This window comes from Notechis scutatus, chromosome 4, assembly GCF_049901735.1.
Source record: "Notechis scutatus isolate UNSWTSFEM ecotype Mainland chromosome 4, rNotScu1.2, whole genome shotgun sequence".
In the NCBI taxonomy this organism is placed as follows: domain Eukaryota; kingdom Metazoa; phylum Chordata; class Lepidosauria; order Squamata; family Elapidae; genus Notechis; species Notechis scutatus.
Window position 1 is genome coordinate 6010840 of NC_142012.1, and position 22258 is coordinate 6033097.

At 46.4% G+C, this 22258-nt stretch overlaps 1 protein-coding gene across 2 annotated transcripts in view; it reads left to right on the plus strand.

Annotated features, from left to right (window-relative positions):
• SIGLEC1 (sialic acid binding Ig like lectin 1) overlaps nt 1-18539 on the plus strand; it is a 65666-nt gene extending 47127 nt beyond the window's left edge. For both annotated transcript variants that reach the window (XM_087965696.1, XM_087965697.1), the window contains exons 16-22: nt 618-869; nt 3562-3867; nt 6101-6355; nt 8234-8539; nt 11741-11849; nt 12948-13035; nt 17800-18539. In XM_087965696.1, the coding sequence (XP_087821822.1) occupies nt 618-869; nt 3562-3867; nt 6101-6355; nt 8234-8539; nt 11741-11849; nt 12948-13035; nt 17800-17964 (1481 nt within the window). In that variant the 3' untranslated portion in view covers nt 17965-18539. The remainder of the gene's footprint in view (nt 1-617; nt 870-3561; nt 3868-6100; nt 6356-8233; nt 8540-11740; nt 11850-12947; nt 13036-17799) is intronic.
• Nucleotides 18540-22258: the final 3719 nt, after the last annotated feature.

A 22258-nucleotide genomic window follows, 5' to 3' on the forward strand; every position in this document is an offset into this window, starting at 1 on the left:
TGACCCCATCCTCTCTGTGGCAGCCCCACCAATATGGGAAGACTGCTATTCTGTCTCCCCTGGTCCTTCTCTGGACTAGACTAGCTAGGCCCAGTTCCTGCAACTGTTCATCGTATGGTTTAGCCTCCAGTCCCCTAATCCTCTTAGTGTCAAAGCTCCAGCAGTTACCCCCCATTTAAATCATGAGTCTCAAGCCAAACTTCCAAAACTTCAAAAGGATTTATTGGGAGTTAACATGCCAACACTACCTGGGTGTAGCCAACTCTGAGACACATCCTCCATTGTCACCCTCGACCCAGGTTTTCCCTCCACCCCCTGGGTGTATCGTAATCCATATTCTCCAATGGGACACATCCCTAGCCAAGAGTCATCAATCATGCTCTCCAGTTCGAATTTTGCAGCGGCAGAACCTTCAAGTCACCTAGTTGCTATCTTTGAAAACATTATGGAATGCAGTTTCGGTTTTGCAAGCTGGGAGGGGGTCCCATCCTGTTGGCAACTCTAAAAGGACCAGAGAAATATTAGTTGACACTTGGTTGCTCTTCTCTTAGCGTGAGGGAACGGAGGTTGGAGGGCACCTGCCAACCGTCCATTTGGCTCTTCTTCTCCCTGGATAGCTATAAGGCTGGTGATCGAGCCCGACCCAGATGTGCACGAAGGACAGCGTGTCTCTCTGACCTGTGAAGATGCCAACTTCCAACCGTCGGCCCTCTACACCTGGTACAAAGATGCCAGGTGGTTGGCAGAAGGTTCGGCCACTTCCTTCCTGCTCCGAGCTGTTACCCCCCAGGACATGGGATCCTATTCTTGTCAGGCTCAAGACGAAAGGGGCATCAGGATGTCTCCACCCGTCGCTCTCTATGTGCACTGTGAGTACCTTCTGGCTTTGGGGTGTTGGAAGAAAACATCCTTCTGGGTTCAGTTCCAAGTGGGGAAGAAAGACACTGGAAACATGGTGACTGCTTGGAAAGATGGTTTAATGGTGGACAGGACCACAGGCCTTGGTGGCTTGGGTGAAGAAAAAGGGAAGAGATGCTGAGAGTCCCTGGGTTTTATGCCCTCTCTGGGATTTGAACTTCCTGGGGCACAGGAAGAGTATCCTGATTGGTTGTTGTCAGAGGTCATAGCTAGCTCTGTAGGTTGTCTGTGCTGGTTAGACAGTATATAGTTTGGGAGTGAGAGCTGTCCCCTTAAGGGAATGCTTCATGGGAAATGTAGTTAATGCCTCTTGGGAGATGTAGTTCATGTCACATGGTCACATCTGTAATCTTGATTGGTCATTGGATTGATCTCTGGAAGGCTGAGGGAGTTTGGGGGCATTCTCACCTGGACCCCAGCATCGTGCTGGAGTCTTCCTTTGGTATATCGCTATGGGATGAAGATAACCGTCTTTTCACACTATGGAGGCAACTATTAATGCAAAGATTGGACATTAGATGAATCTCAGCATAACCGTTATGCCTTTAGGATGCCTGATATAATACAATAAAGTAACTTTGCATGGAAGCCTTTGTAGAGTTGAACTGCCTGACTCTATATTCAGCCAGAAAATTAGAGGCTTGAAATTGTCCATGTACTAAGTTTGGTTGAAACTTGATGGGTGGTACCATGAAGGGCAATCAAATGGCTCTGCCTGAAGGAGGTAGGTCTTTGTTATGTAGAATAGACTGGCCCAGACCTTAATGGCCCATTAACAAAGGTGGGGGGCGGGGCTGAGTTTCTGCCTCTCTGAGTTTCTACTTCTCTTTTTGGGGAAATATTCTGCCTTTTTTTAGTATATCCTAAAATATTTCATTTTTCTAGGAGAGGGGTGGGTTTTAACTTCCAACAGGGATGGAGGACAGAACTTCCTGTCTGTCTGTCTGTCTGTCTGTCCGGACCCCACATACTGCCAAACCCACAGTAGTCTTGTTAGAGTTTGCAGCATAAATTCAAATCCAGAAAACACACAGATGACTGATTCAGCAGGATCATTAACTTCTTTATATACATGATAACTAAATGTACAATACCATTTGTATATTCTTTCAACGTAACATAAGCAAAAACGCAAGGAGCAGCAGCAGCTCAGAGCAGGACTCGGTTTCAGCAAGCAAGCAAGTTAGTTTCACTTTCAATTCTCAACAAAGTACACAGAGCCAAACCGCACCCAGGCTGTCAGCTCCCATTGGCTGGCCTGTTGCCATGCTTACTTTGTTCACCATGTCCCTGCCAGTTAATGAATATACTCTGACAAGTCTGTCCTCCGTCTTGTTTCCAATGAACTGCTGCCTTTGCTCCTGGGAGAGATGAGAACTACTGACTGGAGAAAGTGGCAAGGGGCCTTCAGCAGGTCTGGAAGTCACCTGGTTGGAAAGGGGAACAGAGCCTTTTGCTAAAGTCAGGGGACCCTAGAGGGGCTGTTTTACACTAATGCCCTATAATGGTTGATCTGGGCTTCTGAGGTCATGGATGTATATATCCTGAGGAGGTAGAAAGGGGGGAGAGAAGGAGAAAAAGACAAGGAGGAGGAGAAAGGAGAAGATAGACAAGGAGGAGGAAGGAGAAAGAGACAAGGAGGTGGAGGAGAAAGTAGAAGATAGAAGGAGGACAAAGAGAAAGAAGAGAAAGAAAGAGAAAAGAGACACAAGATAAACGATGAGAAGGAAGGAGAAAGGAGGAGGAGAAAGAGACAAGAGACAGGAGAAGATAGACAAGGAGAAGGAAGGAGAAAGGAGGAAAAGAAAGAGAGAAGGAGGTGGAGGAGAAAGGAGAGAATAGGAGAAAGAAAGAGAAAGAAGAAAAAGAGAAAGAGGCAGGAGAAGGCAGGGAGAAAGGAGGAGGAGAAAGAGAAGGAGGTGGAGGAGAAAGGAGAAGATAGAAGGAGGAGGAGAAAGAAAGAGAAAGAAGAGAAAGAGACAAGGAGGAAGAGAAAGGAGAAGATAGACAAGGAGGAGGAGGAAGAAGGAGAAAGAGACAAGGAGGTGGAAGAGAAAGGAGAAGATAGAAGGAGGAGGAGAAAGAAGAGAAAGAAAGAGACACAAGGTAGATGATGAGAAGGAAGGAGAAAGGAGGAAGAGAAAGAGACAAGAGACAAGAGAAGATAGACAATGAGAAGGAAGGAGAAAGGAGAAAGAGGAGAAAGAAAGAGAAAGAGACAGAAGATAGATGATGAGAAGGAAGGAGAAAGGAGGAGGAGAAAGAGAAAAAGACAGGAGAAGATAGACGAGGAGAAAAGAGAAAGGAGGAGATGAGGAGGAGAAAGGAGAAGATAGAAGGAGGAGAAAGAGAAAGAAGAGAAAGAGAAAGACAGGAAAAGATAGACCAGGAAGAGGAAGGAGTTGCTAAACCTCCAAATTTTGATCACTTGACCACGGGGGATGTTGCAACGGTCGTAAGTGTGAAAAACAGCCCTAAGTCCCTTTTTTCACAGCTGTTGTCACTTTGAACAGTCCCTCAATGAACCTTTGTAAGTCAAGAACCACCTGTAAGGGATGCCCGTGGGCAACCGGCGGCTCACACCTGTCCCAGAAACGGTGTCTCCTTTTATGGCTGACATCCCGCACTTGGTCTTCTCCACAGATGAGCCCAAGAAGGTCACCCTTACCTCCTTCCTGGAAAGCTCCTCGGGCAACCAGGCGGTCCTGCAGTGTGCCGTGGAGAGCTACCCGGCCTCGGAGCTGACCCTCCACCGAGGAAACGTGGTGGTGGCGGCTTCCAGCAGGCACTTGGGGCACTTGCCGGCTCAACGGTACGTCGTCCACGCCTCTCACAACGTCCTGAGAGTGGAGATCCAGAAGGTCCTTCAGGAGGACGAAGGGCAATACCTCTGTCTAGCTAAGAACGCCTACGGGACCTCTGCAGCCTCCATCCACCTCAGGGTGCCGAGTGAGTAATTCTTCTCCTCCCTTCTCTTTCTACTCTATGCCAGACTTTCCCCAAGCCAGGGAGGTATGTTAGGTGGCTCAGGACGATGGGAGTTGTAGGCTAAGATCTCCAACAGGATGCCATCTTCTTCTTTTTCTTCTTCTTCTCCTTTTCATTTCTCCTCTTCCTCTTCCTCCTCCTCTCTTTTTCCTCCTCCACCATCCTTCTCCGCTGGCATCACCTCATCCTCCCCTCCTCTTCTCTGCCTCCTCTTCTCTTCTTCTTCTCTTCTTCTTCTTCTTCTTCTTCTTCTTCTGCTTCCTCTTCCTCTTCTTTTTCCTCTTCTCTTTTTCCTTCTCCTCCGCCACCTCTTCTTCTTCTTCCTCTTCCTCTTCCTCTTCCTCCTCTCTTTTTCCTTCTCCACCATCCTTCTCCACCACTACCCCTCCCCCTCTTCCTCCTCCTCCTCCTCTTCCTCTTCTTTTTCTTTTTCTTCTTCTTCCTCTCTTTTTCCTTCTCCTTTCCCTCTGCCACCTCCTCCTCCTCCTCCTCCTCTTCTTCCTCTTCCTTCTCTTTTTCCTCCTCCTCCTCCTCCTTTTCTTCTTTTTCTTCTTCTTCCTCTTTCTCTTCCTCCTCTCTTTTTCCTTCTCCTGCTCCTCCTCCTCCTCCCCCTCACTTTCTCCTCCTTCCCTTTGACCTTTTCCTCCTCCCTCTTCCTCCTTTCTATTCATCATACTCATCATCAGAGTTGGAAGGGAACCTTGGAGGTCTTCTAGTCCAATCCATTGTTGAAGCAGGAGACCCCACATGATTTCAGACAAGTGGTTGTGCAATCACTTCTTGAAAACCTCCAGTGATAGAGCCACCCTCAACTTCTGGTGGCAAGCAGTTCCACTGCTGAATTGTCCCCACTGTTAGGAAGTTTCTCCTTAATTCCAGCTTGCTTCTCTCCTTGATTGGTTTCCCTCCATTGTTTCTTGGCCTGCCCTCAGGGGCTTTGGAGAATAAGTCTTTTTTGTGGAAGCCCCTCAAATATTAAAAGATTGCTATCAGGTCATTTCTAGTTCTTCTTTTCATCAAACTAGACATACCCAGTTCCTGCAACCGTTCTTCGTATGTTTTAGCCTCCAGTCCCCTAATCATCTCTGTTGCTCTCCTCCGCACTCTTTCTCGTGCAGGGGCCTTCAAACTTGACAGATTTAAGACTTGTTGACTTCAACTCCCAGAATTCCTCCTCCAGTCATGTTAGCTCAGGAATTCTGGGACTTGAAGTTCACAAGTCTTAAACCTGCCAAGTTGGAAGGCCCTTGTTCTAGATGTCTCAATATCTTTTTTATATCACGGTGAACCAAAACTGGATGCAATATTCCAAGTGTGGAATTAATTAATTAATTACTCTATTCATTCATTCATCTATTCATCCATCCATCCACTCATTAAAATTACTGTATAGGCTGCCCATTTCACTATTCAAAGCGAATCTTGCCTCTTGGGAATCTGAAGGCCAGATAAGGTTGATTTTCAGTGGCAAAAACTATTCCAGCAAACTAAACCCAGTTCTGGTCCACAACGTGGCAGCATTCACACAAGATGCTTAATTCAGGTTCTGACTTAAAGTGTGGTCCACTTTCCAAAATTGGCTTGGCTGAAGATCTCGCCAAATGAGCTGCATTGCAACCCAGCCTAAACTAGCCCCGAACTGACCCAGATTAACATTAGCCCAGTGTCAACTCATAAAATATTTCTCTGGTCTTTTTAGAGTTGCCAACAGAAAGGGAGGGGGGAGCAGTGCAGCCGCTTGCAAACCGAAACTGCATTCCATAAAGGTTTTCAAAGATAGTAACTAGGTGACTGAAGTTTCTGCCATGCAAAATTCTAACTGGAGAGCATGATTGATGATTCTTGGCTATGGATGTGTCCCATTGGAGAATATGAATTACGATACACCCAGGGGGTGGGGGGAAAAACCTGGATCAAGGGTGACAATGAATGATGTGTCTCAGAGTCGACTACACCCAGACAGTGCTGGCATGTTAACCCTCAATAAATCCTTTTTTAAGTTTTGGAAGTTTGGCTCGAGACTCATGATTTAAATGGGGGGTAACTGCCGGAATTCTGACGCCCTGCTTAAACCCTTCAATGAGTTGGTTGTGGGAACACAACCCTCTTGTTACAGGGAAGGGGTGGGGTGGGGTGATGTGGAGAAAGCGAGTCAGCAAAGCGGGTGTGCAATCGTTGGTTCTTCACCCTTCAGGTGCAAGAATCACCGTCGACCCATCGCCAGATGTCCACGAAGGCACTCCGGCTAACCTGACCTGTGAGATTGCCAGCCAGGTGGTGGGGCCCATGAATTACACCTGGTTCAAGAACAGCCGGTGGCTTTGGGATAGCCCCGATCCGTCCCTCCTGTTGAGCCGAGTGACCAGGGGTGACACAGGGGCCTACCACTGCCAGGCAAGCGGAAGGACCAGCAGTCTGACCTCGGCCATTGTCCTTCTGAAGGTGCACTGTGAGTATCGTGGCTCGAGAACGTTGTGGGCAATTTCGCCTCTCAGCGACGCAGTGGTGGGACTCCCATTTTTTTTTTTTACTACCGGTTCTGTAGGCGTGGCTTGGTGGCCGTGGCAGGGGAAGGTTACTGCAAAATCCCCATTCTCTCCCCACCCCACTAACCTGCTTTCCACAACTTCCCGAGGCCAACTCCTGTTCCATGGGTTGATTGTTCTCAGTGTCAGAAAATTCTTCCTTATTTCCAGGTTGAATCTCTCCTTGTTCAGTTTCCATCCATTATTCCTTATCTGGCCTTGAGAAATATCTAAACCCCCTTCCTACTCTCTGTGGCAGCCCTTCAAATATTGGAACCCTGCTATCCTGTCTCCCCTGGTCCTTCTCTTCCCTAGACTAGCCAGGCCCACTTCTTGCAACCATTCATCGTATGTTTTAGCCTGCAGTCCCCTCCTCCTCTTGGTTGCTCTTCTCCGAGGGAACAGAGGTTGGAGGGCATCTGCCAACCAGCAGTGAGATTCAATTATTTTTACTACTGATTATGTGGGCGTGGCTTGGTGGGCGTGGCTTGGTGGGCGTGGTAAGGGAAGGATACTGCAAAATCCCCCTTCCCTCCCCCCCCCCACTAACCTGCTTTCCAGCTCCGTTCTCCTGTGCAGGGCAACCAAAGGAGACCCAGCCGATCAGCTGGGACTCCATGGGAGGCAGAGAAGAGATGGGGGTTGGTGGCGCCAGTCGGAGGTGGGATTGGCCAGTTCTCTGAACGACTCAAAATTTCCGCTACCGGTTCTCCAGAACCAGTCCAAACTGGCTGAATACCCACCTCTGCAGCGATGGCCATATAAGGAACAGCCCCAGCAGGCAGATGGCTAATCTGGTCCACAGGCCTGAGGCCAGGAAAGGATCTGTCACAAGGGGGGTGGTCCTTGGTGGTCTCTGAGTTTGGTTGCTTTTGTGCAGAGGTTTCATTACCCGACCAGGTGACATCATTAGGACTGGAAAAGAGGGGGGTTTGTGGAGAAGAGGAGCAAGGGGGGAGGGGAGGGGAGGGGGGAGGTAAAGGATTGGATGCTTCTCTGAGCTTCGTTACTTTCTTACAGGCGTTTGATTACCCAACTTGGTAACATCATCAGTGGGTTTGCAGAGGCGGGAGGGGAAGGGAAGGGAAGGGAGAGGAGGAGGGAGAGGACAGGAATAGAAAGACTGTGGGGTCCTTGATGCTCTCTGAGCTTGGTTGGTGTGTTTTTTTTGCAGACATTTCATTACAGTACCCAACTAGAGAGCATCATCAGAGCTAGAAGAATGGAGTTTGCAGGGGGGGGGAGGAGGAGGAGGAGGAGGAGGAGGAGGAGGAGGAGGAGGAGGAGGAGGGAGGAGGAGGGGAGGGGGGAGGAGGAGGAGGAGGAGGAGGAGGAGGAGGAGGAGGAGGAGGAGGAAAGAGGCCACGGCATCCTTGGAGCTTTCTGAGCTAGGTGGTTTTCTTACAGATGTTTCATGACCCAACTAGATAACATCATCATGCTAGAAGGAAATAGAGCTTCCTCTTGTTTTATAGATTAGTGGCTTGCCCTGCTGGTGTTGGTGGGAGTGTTCTTGGTGGTTCCTTGATTAGGCTGTTGTTTACCCTTTGACTGTTTGTCTGAGCTGATAGTTCCTCGATTGGGTTATTTCTTATTGTTTGATTGTTGATCTGGTGTTCATCTTGGCATTAATCTCTGCCTGTGTGGGTGCCGATTGCTGGCCAGGTGGTGGCGTGTTCCTTTAGCTTTTCGGTTCTTCACATTCGAATGGTGTGTAAACGTTGTTTATCTCTCTGTGCCTGTTGATGGCCGATCGTTCCGGCTGCTGACCAAGGAAGTTCTGCTGCTTCTTGTTCATGTAGATGCACCTGAACGCCCCTCCATGAACACTTACCTGGACGTTCAGAACGGGAGGTTGGCTATCATCACCTGCCAAGTGGAGAGCTACCCACCTTCCAATTTGACCATTTCCATGTACAAAGGAGGTCAACACCTGCCTGTCACCAAAGGCTTCTCAACAGCTGGTCAGCGTTTCCACACCTTCTACTCGTATAACAGGCTGAGGCTGGAGATTCGGAACCTCACGAGAAAAGATTCGGGAGATTTTGTGTGTCAAGCTAACAACATCTGCGGCAATGCAACCAGCAGCATCTCCTTCAGTGCAGGAGGTAAGTCATCTCCCTGAAGAGACAGAGTGGAGATAGAGCGGTTGATGCATGGTGGCTTGGTCCTCTCCAACTTGCCACCTTTGGACTTCAACTTCTAGAATAGCTACCTAAGTCCTGCCAGTTGAGCTGATGCAACTGGAAGAACATGGGTAATCCTCAACTTACAATCATTCGTTTAGTGACTGTTCGAAGTTACAACAGCACTGGAAAAAAAGTGACTTAAGAACCCTGTCAACCAAAAAGATACTCCGTTGGGTCTTTTTAGCTGCCAGCAGAAAGAGAGTGTGTGTGGGGGGGAAACAGTGCATTCCTTAAGTGCCTAGATAACAGATAACAGATAATCAGAGTTGGAAGGGACCTTATAGGTCATCTAGTCCAACCCCCACCCACCCACCCAAGCGGGAGACCCTACACCATTTCTGACAAGTGGTAGTCCAGTCTCTTCTTGAAAGCCTCAAGTGATGGCGCTCCCACAACTTCTGAAGGCAACTTCTGTTCCATGGGTTGATTGTTCTCACTGTCAGAAAATTCCTCCTTATTTCCAGGTTAAATCTCTCCTTGTTCAGTTTCGATCCATTGTTCCTTGTCTGGCCTTCAGGTGCTTTGGAGAATAGCTTGATCCCCTCCTCTCTGTGGCAGCCCCTCAAATATTGGAAGACTGCTATCCTGTTTCCCCTGGTCCTTCTCTTCACTCGACTAGCCAGGCCCAGTTCCTGTAACCGTTCTTCGTATGTTTTAGTCTCCAATCCCCTAATCCTCCTGGTTGCTCTTCTCTGTACTTTTTCTAGAGTCTCAACATCTTTTTGATAATGCGGTGACCCAAACTGGATGCAGTACTCTAGGTGTGGTCTTACTCAGGCTTTATAGAGTGGTATTAGTACCTCCCTTGATCTTGATTGTATCCCTCTGTTAATGCAACTTAGGATTGCATTGGCTTTTTTGGCTGCCGCTGCACACTGCTGGCTCATATTTAGCTGGTTGTCCACTAAGAGTCCAAGATCCCTCTCACAGTTACTGCTATTAAGCCTGGTTTCACCCAATCTATAATCGCCCTGGCAGCCCAAAGTTGTAGGCACACAAAAATATTACTGGAAAGCATGATTGACGACTCTTGGCTATGCATATGTTCCATTGGAGAATATACATCCGGAGGTGAGAGGGGGAAGGCTAGGGTCAAGGGGGAAATGAATGATGTATTTTAGTGTCGGCTGCACCCAGCTAACACCAACGTGGCCATTCCTAATAAATCAATTGTTTTTTTAATCTGAGAGATGTAGCTAGAGACTTATGATATGAATGGGGGTGGATTTGTTGGAGCCCTGACAACCCCATGGTTACGTGATCCGAATTCGGGGGCTTGGCAACTGGTTCAGATTTATGACAGTTGCAGCATCCTGGGGTTCAAAGTCAAGGAGAAAGCCAGATTCACTGAATGACCGTATTATTCCTAGCTTAACGACTGCGGCAAAGAAAGTCATAAAATGGGGGCAAATTCACATAGCAGCTGTCTTGTTTAGCAACAGGAAGGCTGGGGCTCCACTTTGTGGTTGTAAGTCGAGGACCACCTGGGCGTGAGAAATACAGGAACCAGAAGGAAGGAACCTATGTTCCTTCAACCACCTCTCCATCAGTTGGCCAAGAATGAAGGATGTTGGGAGTTGTGATATAGGAACATGTTGAGGAAATTCCCCGTTAGGAGAATGAGCGCATACAGGGAGACGTATTTGAGAGAAGTGTTTGAATAATACACACACAGCACACAGATACACTGTACAGTAAATGTAGGGTTTTACGTCCGGAAAGGTTTAAGCAAAGTTCAAAACAAGCAGTCCAAAGTCATTCACAGGTGAAATCAGTCAGTTTTCAGTCCAGGGATAATCCAATAATGAAGTCTAGTATCAAAAACAGTTCAGTATCAGACTTACATCAAAACCAGGAATATCAGTCAATTAGGAGGAATGGCAATACTCTCCAACAGAAGGAAACAGAGACTCACTGAGACACACTCTCTTCTGAGACTAAGACTAAGACAACCCAGGTTTCTGGCTCCATCTTATGGCCGTTTGAGAAACCACACCCAATTACAGTTTTTTTGCAGTTTCTTAAAGAGGCAGTATTAAAATGTCTATCCTGGCTTATATATTTCCAACCCAAATAACCGTTAGGTGACTTATATTCCTAACAGAACAAGTGAAGATCACAGGTTCTTCACCTCTTTCCCTAAAGCGAAGTGGAGTCCACCAGGAATTCTGAGACTTTCATTTCCAAAACCTCTGGAGGCAACAAGATACTTTCAGGCCTGCTTGGACCATCCTGGAAGTGGCTCCACTCTCCAGTAGGAAATTGCCCCAAACAACCGTTTGCTTAGAAGAACTTAAGAAAGACACTGAGACTCTAGAAAGAGTGCAGAGAAGAGCCACGAAGATGATTAGGAGGCTGCAGGTTAAAACATACAAAGAACAGTTGCAGTTCATTCTCGTCTAATGAAAAGAAGGACTAGGGGTGACAGGATAGCAGTCTTTCAATATTTGAGGGGCTGCCCCAAAGAGGAGAGGGTCCAAAGGGGATATTCAGCCGGTTCTGACCAGTCCTGGAGAACCGGTAGCGAAAATTTTGAATAGTTCAGAGAACCCGCCAATCCCACCTCCGAATGGCCCCGCCAACCACATCTCTTCTCTGCATCCCGAGTCCCAGCTGATTGGCTGGGTCTCCTGTGGTTGCCCTGCACAGGAGAACGGAGCTGGAAAGCAGGTTAGTGGGGTGGGGTGTGGAGGGAAGGGGGATTTTGCAGTATCCTTCCCCTGCCACGCCCACCAAGCCACACCCACAGAACCGGTAGTAAAAAAAAAATTGAATCCCACCACTGCCGGGGTCAGCTTATCTTCCAAAGCACCTGAAGGCCAGAGAAGAAGCAATGGATGGAAACTAATCAAAGAGAGAAGCAACTTGGAATTAAGGAGGAATTTCCTGACCTTGAGAACAATTAGCCAGTGGAATGGCTTGCCACCAGAAGTTGTGGGTTTTTAAGAAGAGATTGAACAACCATTTGTCTGAAATGGTATTATAGGGTTTCCTGCCTTAGCTGGAGGTTGGACTAGAAGACCTCCAAGGTCCCTTCCAACTCTGTTATTCTGTTAAAGACCCCACCATCTCTCTCTCTCTCTCTCTCTCTCTCTCTCTCTCTCTCCTCTTTGCCTGCAGTGATCTCTGAACTGACCATCTACAAGATTTTGACTGGGATAGCCTTTGCCTTGATCAGCATAGCTGCTCTGGCCGGCCTGATCTTTGGCGTGCAACAGAACAGCTCCCGGTGAGACTTGGCCGAGGGGGGGTGGGGGCATTGAGAAATCCAGCACTGGGTGGGGCAGGGTCTCTCCCAAGCTCTCCTTTAGGCCGACAGTCAGGTTATCTATACCCATAGAGGTAATCCTTGAATTACGACCAGTTGGCATGCTGTAGTCCATGGGGTCGTGAAGAGTCTTCCTCCTTTAGGGCAGGGGTCTCCAAATTTGGCAACTTTATGACTAGCGGACTTCAACTCCCAGAATTCCCCATTCCTCCTCCTCCTCCTCCTCTTGCAAACCTCACTGCCTTCTAGCACTGATAATCATACCTAGTTTGGTCATGAAATGTCTGCAAGAAAGCCACCAAGCTTAGAGACCACCAAGAACCTCATAGTCGTTGTCCTCCTCCTCCTCCTCCTCCTCCTCCTCCTCCTCCTCCTCCTCCTCCTCCTCCTCCTCCTCCTCCTCTCTCCCTCTCGCAAACCTCACTCCCTTCTAGCACTGATAATCATACCTAGTTTGGTCATGAAATGTCTGCAAGAAAGCCACCAAGCTTAGAGACCACCAAGAACCTCATAGTCGTTGTCCTCCTCCTCCTCCTCCTCCTCCTCCTCCTCCTCCTCCTCCTCCTCCTCCTCCTCCTCCTCCTCCTCCTCCTCCTCCTCCTCTCGCAAACCTCACTCCCTTCTAGCACTGATAATCATACCTAGTTTGGTCATGAAATGTCTGCAAGAAAGCCACCAAGCTTAGAGACCACCAAGAACCTCATAGTCCTCCTCCTCCTCCTCCTCCTCCTCCTCCTCCTCCTCCCTCCTCCTCCTCCTCCTCCTCCTCCTCCTCCTCCTCCTCCTCCTCCTCCTCCTCCTCCTCTTCCCACAGTTCAACCCTGAGCTCCAAATATTCTCTTCTAAAATCTACATAGCATGCTGGCTGGGGAATTCTGGGACTTGAAGCCCACAAGTCTTCAAAGTTGCCAAATTCAAAAGATACCCCCCCCACACATTAGCTGATCTGGTGGCCTGATCCACCCTTAGGGCTCTATCCTTCTAGCAGGATGAAACCATCCGAGTTGGTAGCTGGGTGATATCCGAAGTGACAATCCCACTGGTCATCTTTTTTTGCAGGATATATCAAAAGTGGATCACATGGACAAAAGAGAAGAACAACAAGGAAGAGGTGCAGCCGGATGGAAACAGAGAAGAAGCAGTTCAGGTGTGTCTCAGTGCTGGGGAGAAATCCTGCTTACCTCTTGGATCAGAAAGAACATCGTGACCGATGGGGGGGGGAGTTATTAAGAGTATTGCAGTGTAAATTCAGGACCAGAAAAGTAAACACAGATGACTGAGGCTTCATTTAACTTCTTTATAAACATATAAAGTGAATTTTACAATACCAGTTGTAGATTTCTCCAACAACTCAAACAGAAGCAAACATGTTTCAGGTTCAGAGCAGAACAACAACTAAGGAGCTCAGAAACAGACCTCAGTTTCACTTTAGTTCAGCAGGCAAGCAAGACACACAGCAGAGGAGAGAAGCAGTTTCATTTCCAAAAGATAGACTCAGAGCTTAAAATAGCTGCAGAGCTGCAGAGCTTAGTATAGAACCACGCCTAGGCTACTTCTAGTTTCAGTTTCCAAACAGTCCTCGTTGGCTGACCTTGTTACCATGCTCTATTCCAGTTCATGAATATACTCTGACAAAAGTTTATTCTCGGTAGACAAGCAACATGGTTGGAGGAAACTGTGCTTCAAAGAGAGAAGAAGGCCATTCAGAAGAAAGTTGGCCAAGCGTTATAGAGTCTGACCATTTAATTTCTCCGAGCTCATCCAGACATGGATTTCAGAAGATGTGATCCAGCATCAATAGGATAGGGAGGTGTTAGGCACCCAAGGTCACTGTTTAGACCAGGGGTCTCCAATCTTGGCAACTTTCAGCCTGGTAGACTTCAACTCCCAGAATTCTGGGAGTTGAAGTCCACAACTCTTAAAGTTGCCAAGGTTGGAGGACCAGGGATCTTGACTTGACAAAATGCAGCCTCTTTGAAAAAGGCTGGCAAGCTTGTTTGGGCAGGAGAATGCATGAATGTGAGGCACCCAAAGTAGGAAATGGGTGGTCTTCAAAATCCATCCATGCATCCATCCATCAGCAGTTGCCTTAAGCCAGCTAGAAATCCCTGGATATTCAGGGAATAGACCATAGAATAGAATAGAATAGAATAGAATAGAATAGAATAGAATAGAATAGAATAGAATAGAATAGAATAGAATGGAATGGAATGGAATGGAATGGAACGGAACGGAATGGAACGGAACAGAATAGAAAATAGAATAGATTTTCCCCCAGGTATTCCAGAAACTTTTGTGATCCGGAGTGAGGCTGTCTTTTCCATTCCCACTTAGTCTTGTTCTAAATTGATGCTGACAAGGAAGTTCCACCCTCTGAAATGCACCCCAAAATGTGTCCAATTTACTCAGTTTGGGGTGTGTCCATCCTTCCTGGCATCCTGATAAAATCATTCTGAACGTGAATGAGCTAAGTTTACCCAGAGATTCTCTTCTGCTCTTTCCATCTGTATCTTGTATCAGTCCACCTTGAAAATTGGGTGTAGGCCAGTATTTCATGGCCTCCTCACAAGTCCACCACATATGGTAATATGAACCAGGAATCTGATGACATTTCCAACATTTTTCAGATTTGTTCTTGAACATTCTTGCTATTCTTGTCGGGGGAAAGTGCCACCTGTAAAACATCTTATACAAATTTTCTTTATATGCTGTTGACATTGTCATTTTATAATTTTGAGACCACAATTTTTGCCATTTCTCTAGATCAATCCCATATCCAAAATTCTTCCCCCAAGCAATCGTTATTTCTTTAACTTGTTCTTCCTCTAATTTAATTTCCAACAAATAACTATATAATTTTTTGATCACTTTTTCATCAGTACCTGTCAAAATCCTATCTAAATCAGTCAATTTATCATAAAATCCTTCCATTTTAGAGTCTTTAAGATACCTTGAATGTATTTGCGCATATGAAAACCAATTCATCTTTATACCTTGTTCTTCTAAATTTTGCATCGTTTTGAGTTCACCCTTTTCATCCAATATTTCCCCATATCTAACTGTTTGTTCCTTCTTATAAATTATAGGATAAGAAAAAGCTTCAATAGTTGATAACCAAACTGGAATTTGGTTGGAAAAAATGACAAAGAAACATATAGATTTGAAACCAGAGAGTTTTTTATTGGGAATCTTACCTGATACATATAATAAAAACTTAAAGTATTTGATTGTAAATGTATTAACAGCGGCTAGGATTGTATTTGCTAAAAATTGGAAGAGTGAGAAAATACCATTAGAGGAAGAAATTATTAAGAAAATATTGGAATGTGCTGAAATGAGTAGATTGACATTTGAAATTAGAGAACAAGAAGATAAACAATTTTATGAAGTTTGGGATCTTTTTTATCAATGGTTAGATAATACAATATAATAATAGAATAGTTAGAAATTTAGGAAATAACGAATATACATTTTTTCTTGGTTTTGATAACATTTTTAGAATATTTTATTAAGATAGACTTGGTATGATTTTATGATCTGTTATAAAATAAAGTAACTAAATTACAGTTATCTCGCTTAAGTATGAATTAGTAAAATTATAGTCAAATGTTTGTTTAATAATGATATTAGGATATATAATTGTTGATTGATAATATGAGTTATTATGCAACATAATTATTATGATGACTATGAAATGGATGCACAAAAAGGAGTGGTAAACCAACCGATACACTGTCTGTAAATATATGAAGAATGATGATGTTTTTATGTTTTGTTTTATGTTTTATGTGTTTTTGTTTGTCGTTAAAATCAATAAAACTTTTACCAAAAAAAATAAAAAAATAAAAATTGGGTGTAGGGGGTAGAGAACAGCAACAGGCACTTCATGTAAGAGGGCAGGACGGGAAACAACATGAAACCAATTCAATAGGAGAAGCGACTTGGAATTAAGAAGAAACTTCCTAACAGTGAGAACAATTAACCAGTGGAACAGCTTGCCACCAGAAGTTGTGGGAGCTTCATCGCTGGAGGTTTTTAAGAAGAGGTTACACAGCCATTTATCCTACAGCAATAGCACTTAAACGTATATACCGCTTCACAATGCTTTCCAGACTTCTTTAAGTGGTTTATAGCAGTGATCTCCAACCTTTTTTATGCCGCGGCCCAGTACTGGCATCAGCTGGGCGCCGCCATCTTTTTTTGATGAAAAAGTGCTTCTGGTGACCTCACCGGAAGCACTTTTTCATCAAAAAGATGGCGGCACGCGCTCGGTGAGCTTTTCCGGTAGAAATGGCTTTCTACCTGGAAAAGCTCACGAGCGTGGCGCCGCTTATCTTTTGATGAAAAAGCTTCCGGTGAGCTTTCTACCGGAAAAGCTCACCGGAAGCACTTTTCATCAAAGAAGATGGCGGCGCCCAGCAACCAGCGGCCCGGTAGGACTTGTTCCGCGGACCGGTACCGGTCCGCGGACCGGTGGTTGGGGACCCCTGGTTTATAGCGTCAGCCTATTGTCCCCAGCAATTTGGGTTCTCATTTTATCCACCTCACATGGACAGAAGGCTGAGTCAACCTTGAGCCTGGTGAGATTCGAAATTGCCAAATTGCAGTCAGCCGGCAGTCAGCAGAAGTAGCCTGCAGTACTGCACCACCATGGCTTATGAGGTCTCCTGTTCTAGCAGGGGGTTGGATTAGAAGCCCCCCCCCCAGGTCCCCTCCAGCTCTGTTCTATTCTAAGGCCAGAGCAGTCGTTCATTGCAGAGGCACAACGGCTTAGTTAGCTCCCTCTCCCGGTGTAAGGGGGATGCGGTGGCTCAGTAGCTAAGACGCTGAGCTTGTCGATCAAAAAGGTCAGCAGTTCGGCAGTTCGAATCCCCAGCGCCATGTTACGGAGTGAGCTCCCGTACCTTGTCCCAACTTCTGCCAACCTGGCAGTTCGAAAGCACGTAAAAAATGCAAGTAGAAAAATAGGGACCCCTTTGGTAGGAAGGGAACAGTGTTCCATGCACCTTCGGCATGGAATCATGCCGGCCACATGGCCACAGAGACGTCTTCAGACAGCGCTGGCTCTTCAGCTTTGTAATGGTGATGAGCGCTGTCCTCTAGAGCTGGAAACATGCAAGGGGAACCTTTACGTTTACTGTGGTGCCCCTGTCAGAATCTGATTCCGAGGGGGAGGCCGAGCAACTGAGAGCGAGTGGGAGTGTGGCTCCATTGGCTGTGGAAGAAACTGGGGAAGGGCAAAGTCTGGCTGGGCAGAGCAGGACAAAGGTAGAGCAAGGCAGAGGGAATTTGGAGGAAGACCCAGGCCCACCCCCTCTTCATCCCAGGGCACGCAGGGAGGAATGGAGAAGGGAGCAATGTGGGTTGCGTGGCTTATGGGGGAGGAAAGGGCCCTGATTCCCTTCATTAGCCGCATCTGAGAACACAGTGTTTAAAAAGGGAGTTTGCGCACAGCAACTTGTTGGAAGCAAATCGTAAGTGATCTGTTATTGTCGAGGCTTATCTGGGTTCCTGGCGTCTTCCCAACTGTGTGTGTTTTGTTGGCCTTTCAAGTCTGCAATTCTGTGTCCTGTCCCGTCCAGTTGATTGTTGCAGCGTGGTTTGTGTGGATTTTTATTTATAGTTTATATGTACTTTGTTTTCGGACCGAATTTCCTCCACTTAAAGGCTGTTCTTGGGAGAGTTTTTTTTTCTCTCCAGCCAAAGATAACTGGACATTGGGGACCAAGTTGGAGGAATTAAAGGGACTTTTCTTTCTTAGGTGACTATGTTGCCTTTGTGCCATGCCCTGGGTCATCTCATTTACCTTTACCTCTATCTGGTGTCTGCTTTGGCATCCGAAAAGCTTTCTCTGGCTCAAGTAGATACCTTGAGGTTCCTTTTCTGACTGGCTTCCTTGCTCTTTCCACAGTTGAACGGGGAGCCCCCTGACACTCCTCCTGCTGGACAGCCCTGCTTGTCCTATAGAAGGCTACTCTGGAAGGCTGGCCCCGTCCCGAGAGAGGCTGTGTCTGAGGCTGTGTCTGAGGCTGTGTCTGAGGCTGTGTCTGAGGCCAGCTGTACAAGCACCTTGTGAATGTACCAAGGAGGACCTCCAGATGGGGGCACAAGCAAGCCAAACCAGGGCTGATCAGGATGGACAAAGATTGGGGGTGGAAGACGTTCTCTCCGTCCGGAAACCTTTTCAATCCTGAGTTCATCCTTGCCCAAAGACTCTCTTCGCCTCCCTCCCGAGCGCAACAGGGTTGGCCAAACGCAACGATTTTCACCCATGCAAATTGTCCACTTCCAAATTCAACAATTTTCTGGTTTTTTTTATTTTGTTTTATTTTAAACGAGAGCCCCTTCGGTCCCACGTTGAAGCACCAGGCGAGAAAGCCGGAGGCCGTGAGTCGTAGCATCGTCCTGCTGGGTGACTTTGGGCCAATCATTAGGAGGCTATGAGTTCTAGTTCTGCCTTTAGGCACAAAAGCCGGCTGGATGACTTTGGGCCAGTTCCTCTTTCTCTTTCGGTCCAACCCATCCCACAGAGTTGTTGTTGTGGGAGGGGGAAATAGGAGGAGGAAGATGTGTTGGCGATGTTCAGTGCCTTGTTTTGTAAAAATAACAAAGGCAGAATGCAAACAAATAAATAAGAGCAGAGATGATTCAGCTACCATTAATGATCCTTTCTCACTGCTAGTAAGGTGAAGGTAAGGATTCCCCTCACACGTCCGTGCTAGTCATTTCTGGCTCTAGGGGGCACTGCTCATCTCTGTTACAAAGCCAAAAGGCCAGTGCTGTCTGAAGACATCTCCGTGGTCATGTGGCCCCCATGACTAAACGCTGAAGGCACCTGGAACCTTCCCACCAAAGTGGTCCCTATTTTTCTACTTGCATTTTTACATGCTTACGAACTGGTAGGTTGGCAGAAGCTGGGACAAGGAACGGGAGCTCACTCCGTTACGCAGTGCTAGGGATTTGAACCGCCGAACTGCCAACATTTCTGATCAACAAGCTCAGCGTCTTAGACACTGAGCCACTGCGTCCTCTCACTGCTAGTACTCCACCCTAACTATCCCGGACAATTAAAGGGGATCCACAAAGGGGAACCCCATCTATAGCCTCCACTTCCCTGTCTCTGAAGAGTCCCAAACTTCCAGGTCAAAGGTTGCTTTTCCCAAAAGGCGACTAGATTTTCTCCTGTTTTCCCTTTTGAAAAGGCTGTGAGTTAATTTTATGAGTTTGCTTGCAAGCAAATTTTATGGGACAGACTGAGCTAGCCAATGGCAGATAGATTGATTTCTGAATGAATCTGTGATTCTGTGAGCAACTCAATCTGCCTGCCTGCTTTGCCTGATTTTGGGTAAAAGTTGCTCTTTTTTAAAATAAAACATTCAATATTTACATACATGGTGTGTTGTGAGTTAATTTTATGAGTTTGCTTGCAAGCAAATTTTATGTGACAGACTGAGCTAGCCAATGGCAGATAGATAGATTTCTGAATGAATCGTGATTCTGTGAGCAACTCAATCTGCCTGCCTGCTTTGCCTGATTTTGGGTAAAAGTTGCTCTTTTTTAAAATAAAACATTCAATATTTACATACATGGTGTGTTGTGAGTTAATTTTATGAGTTTGCTTGCAAGCAAATTTTATGTGACAGACTGAGCTAGCCAATGGCAGATAGATAGATTTCTGAATGAATCTGTGATTCTGTGAGCAACTCAATCTGCCTGCCTGCTTTGCCTGATTTTGGGTAAAAATTGCTCTTTTTTAAAATAAAAAATTCAATATTTATATCAATATTTATAATATTTACACACAAGCCATGCCCAGCCAGTCACATGATGACCAAGCCACACCCACAAATTAGGCCTTACCCACAGAACTGGTTAGTGGTCCCTGGGATCTAAAATTATGAGTTTGGTGGTCCCTGAGATCCAAAAGGTTGGAGAACCCGTGGCGAGATAACCTACAAGGTCCCTTCCAACTCTGTCATTTTGTTAAAACTGCCAACACAGCAATGCCAATATGTAAAATATATTGTTTCGGCGTCCACGTTTGGAAAAGGATATCATAAATAACAAAAGGATAAAAGAGAGCCGTCCAAACAGTTCAGTTGCAAGCTTCAGAATTTTTGGAAATGGGGCTGCTTGGAACCCCCAGAAATAAAATCAACATTAGAAGTCACATTCTTCCACGTGAAAATTACTGTTTCTCTATAGATTTCCCCCCATCCTTCCTGGATAATATTTATTATTTGTTTATTAAATTTCTGGTCCACCCATCTCACTAATACAGCAACTCTGAGGTGGTATACAATATAACAATAATAATAAAAAAGATTAAAAAGTGGTAAGAAAACAAAACTAGAATGAAAAGATTAAAAGAATTCTAAATAGAAAAGAATTCTGTTCTATGAAAAGATTAAAACTTAAGAACTGAGGTGATGGGGCAGCTTAAGAAGGAAACCTCAAAGCCACAGGCAGGTGGCGCTATTGGTCCCCAAACTATTGAACTACAGCTCCCATAATTCTTCAAACTGTCAGAGAACAGACCGGAGCTGTAACCTCATACAGGCCAAGTTGGGGAAGGATGGGCTTTGAAGTTCCTTGCGTTGGGTGTGAGCTCCACCAGGTATCTGATACAAACTAGTGTCAAATGTTGTGTTTCCTTGGCCAGGAATTGCACCCACAACATGCCTATGGGTTGCAGAGATCCGTATTAGATTTTGCATAAGGAAGAAGAATAAGATTTCGTATAAGGGGCGTGCATAAACACACCATCGTGACTACCGTCCCTGTCCTATTGTTCCCATTTATTCGTACCTATTTCCTGTATTCTTACTCATGTTTATATTTATATCTATTATCTTGTAAGCCAGGGGTCCCCAACCACCGGGGTGGACGGTACCGGTCATGGAGCACTCTTTACCGGCCGCAAAGAAAAAAAAAAAAAAAAATGGCGGCTTTCTTCGCCGGTGAATGCTGCTGGGATCGGGATCAAGGACACAAATGAAAGAAGGGGAGGGAGGAAGCAACGAAGCCTGTCCTGCTCTCTGGCTCAGCTCTCTCAGTCGCTTTCGCTCCTCCACCAGCCCAGGAAGAAACTGCTTCAAAGAAGCCGGGTGGCTTTTCCTGTCGCCGCAGCTTCCCGAAGCGCCGTTTCACCCTCACCCCGCCGCTCCGCCGCAGTTCAATCCACAGTGCTCCGTTCTGCCTGCCTGCCTGTCTGGTTGTTTGGGAGCAGCTTCGGCTGAGAATAATAACTATTCGCCTTTTATCAAATAAGCTGCTCCGAAACGAAGAAGGCAGGCAGGCAGGCAGGTAGAACGGAGCACTGTGGATTGAACCGAGCGGGCGGGCGGGCGGAGAGTGGGGGTGAACGGGCGCTTCGGGGAAGCTGTGGCGACAGGAAAGCCACCCCACCCCGGCTTCTGGGCTGCTGGAGGAGCGATAGAGTGACTGAGAGAGGAACGAGGCAGACACCTGAGGGAGGGAGGGAGGGAGACACCTGAGGGATGGGGCTGAGGGAGGCAGGGCCGAGGCGCTCCCTGAATCTTGGTGGTTTGCTGGCAGACGCTTTTATTACCCGACTAGGTAACAACATCAGATGTTACCTAGTCAGGTAATGAAACGCCTGCAAGCAAACTACTAAAGTCGATTCTCTCTCCTCCCCTCCGCTCCCCCCCGGTCCTTGAAAAAATGTTTCTGCTTGAAACCGGTCCCTGGTACAAAAAAGGTTGGGGACCACTGTTGTAAGCAATTGACAAATAAAGTAAATCAAATAAAAAATAAAAGAAGGAAGGAAGGGGGAGGGAAGGAGAGAAAGGAAGGGAGAGAATACCCATTCCTAAGACATCTGTAAGGGGCGTGCATAAGCACACCATCGTGCCTACCGTCCCTGTCCTATTGTTCCCATTTATTCGTACCTATTTCCTGTACTCTTACTCATGTTTATACTTATACCTATTGTGCTGTCTGGACAGTATATGGATAGTTAGGAATTGGGAGCTGTCCCCTTAAGGGAATGCCTCATGGTAAATGTAGTCAATGCCTCCTGGGAAATGTAGTTTATGTCATGTGATCACATCTGTAATCCTGATTGGTCACTGAATTGACCCTTGGTTGGGTTGGGGGAGTTTCCTTTATTCTTGCTTGGACCCCAGCATCGTGCTGGTGTCTTTCCCTTCGCTCCATCGTTATGGGATGAAGATAACTATATTTTCACACTATGAAGACGACTATGCAAAGATTGGACATTAGATGAATCTCAACATAACTGTGAGTTATACTTTGAGGATGCCTGGTGTGAGCCAATAAAGAATCTTTGTATGGAAGCCTTTGTAGAGTTTATCTAACTGTCTTTATATTCAGCCAGCAATTTAGAA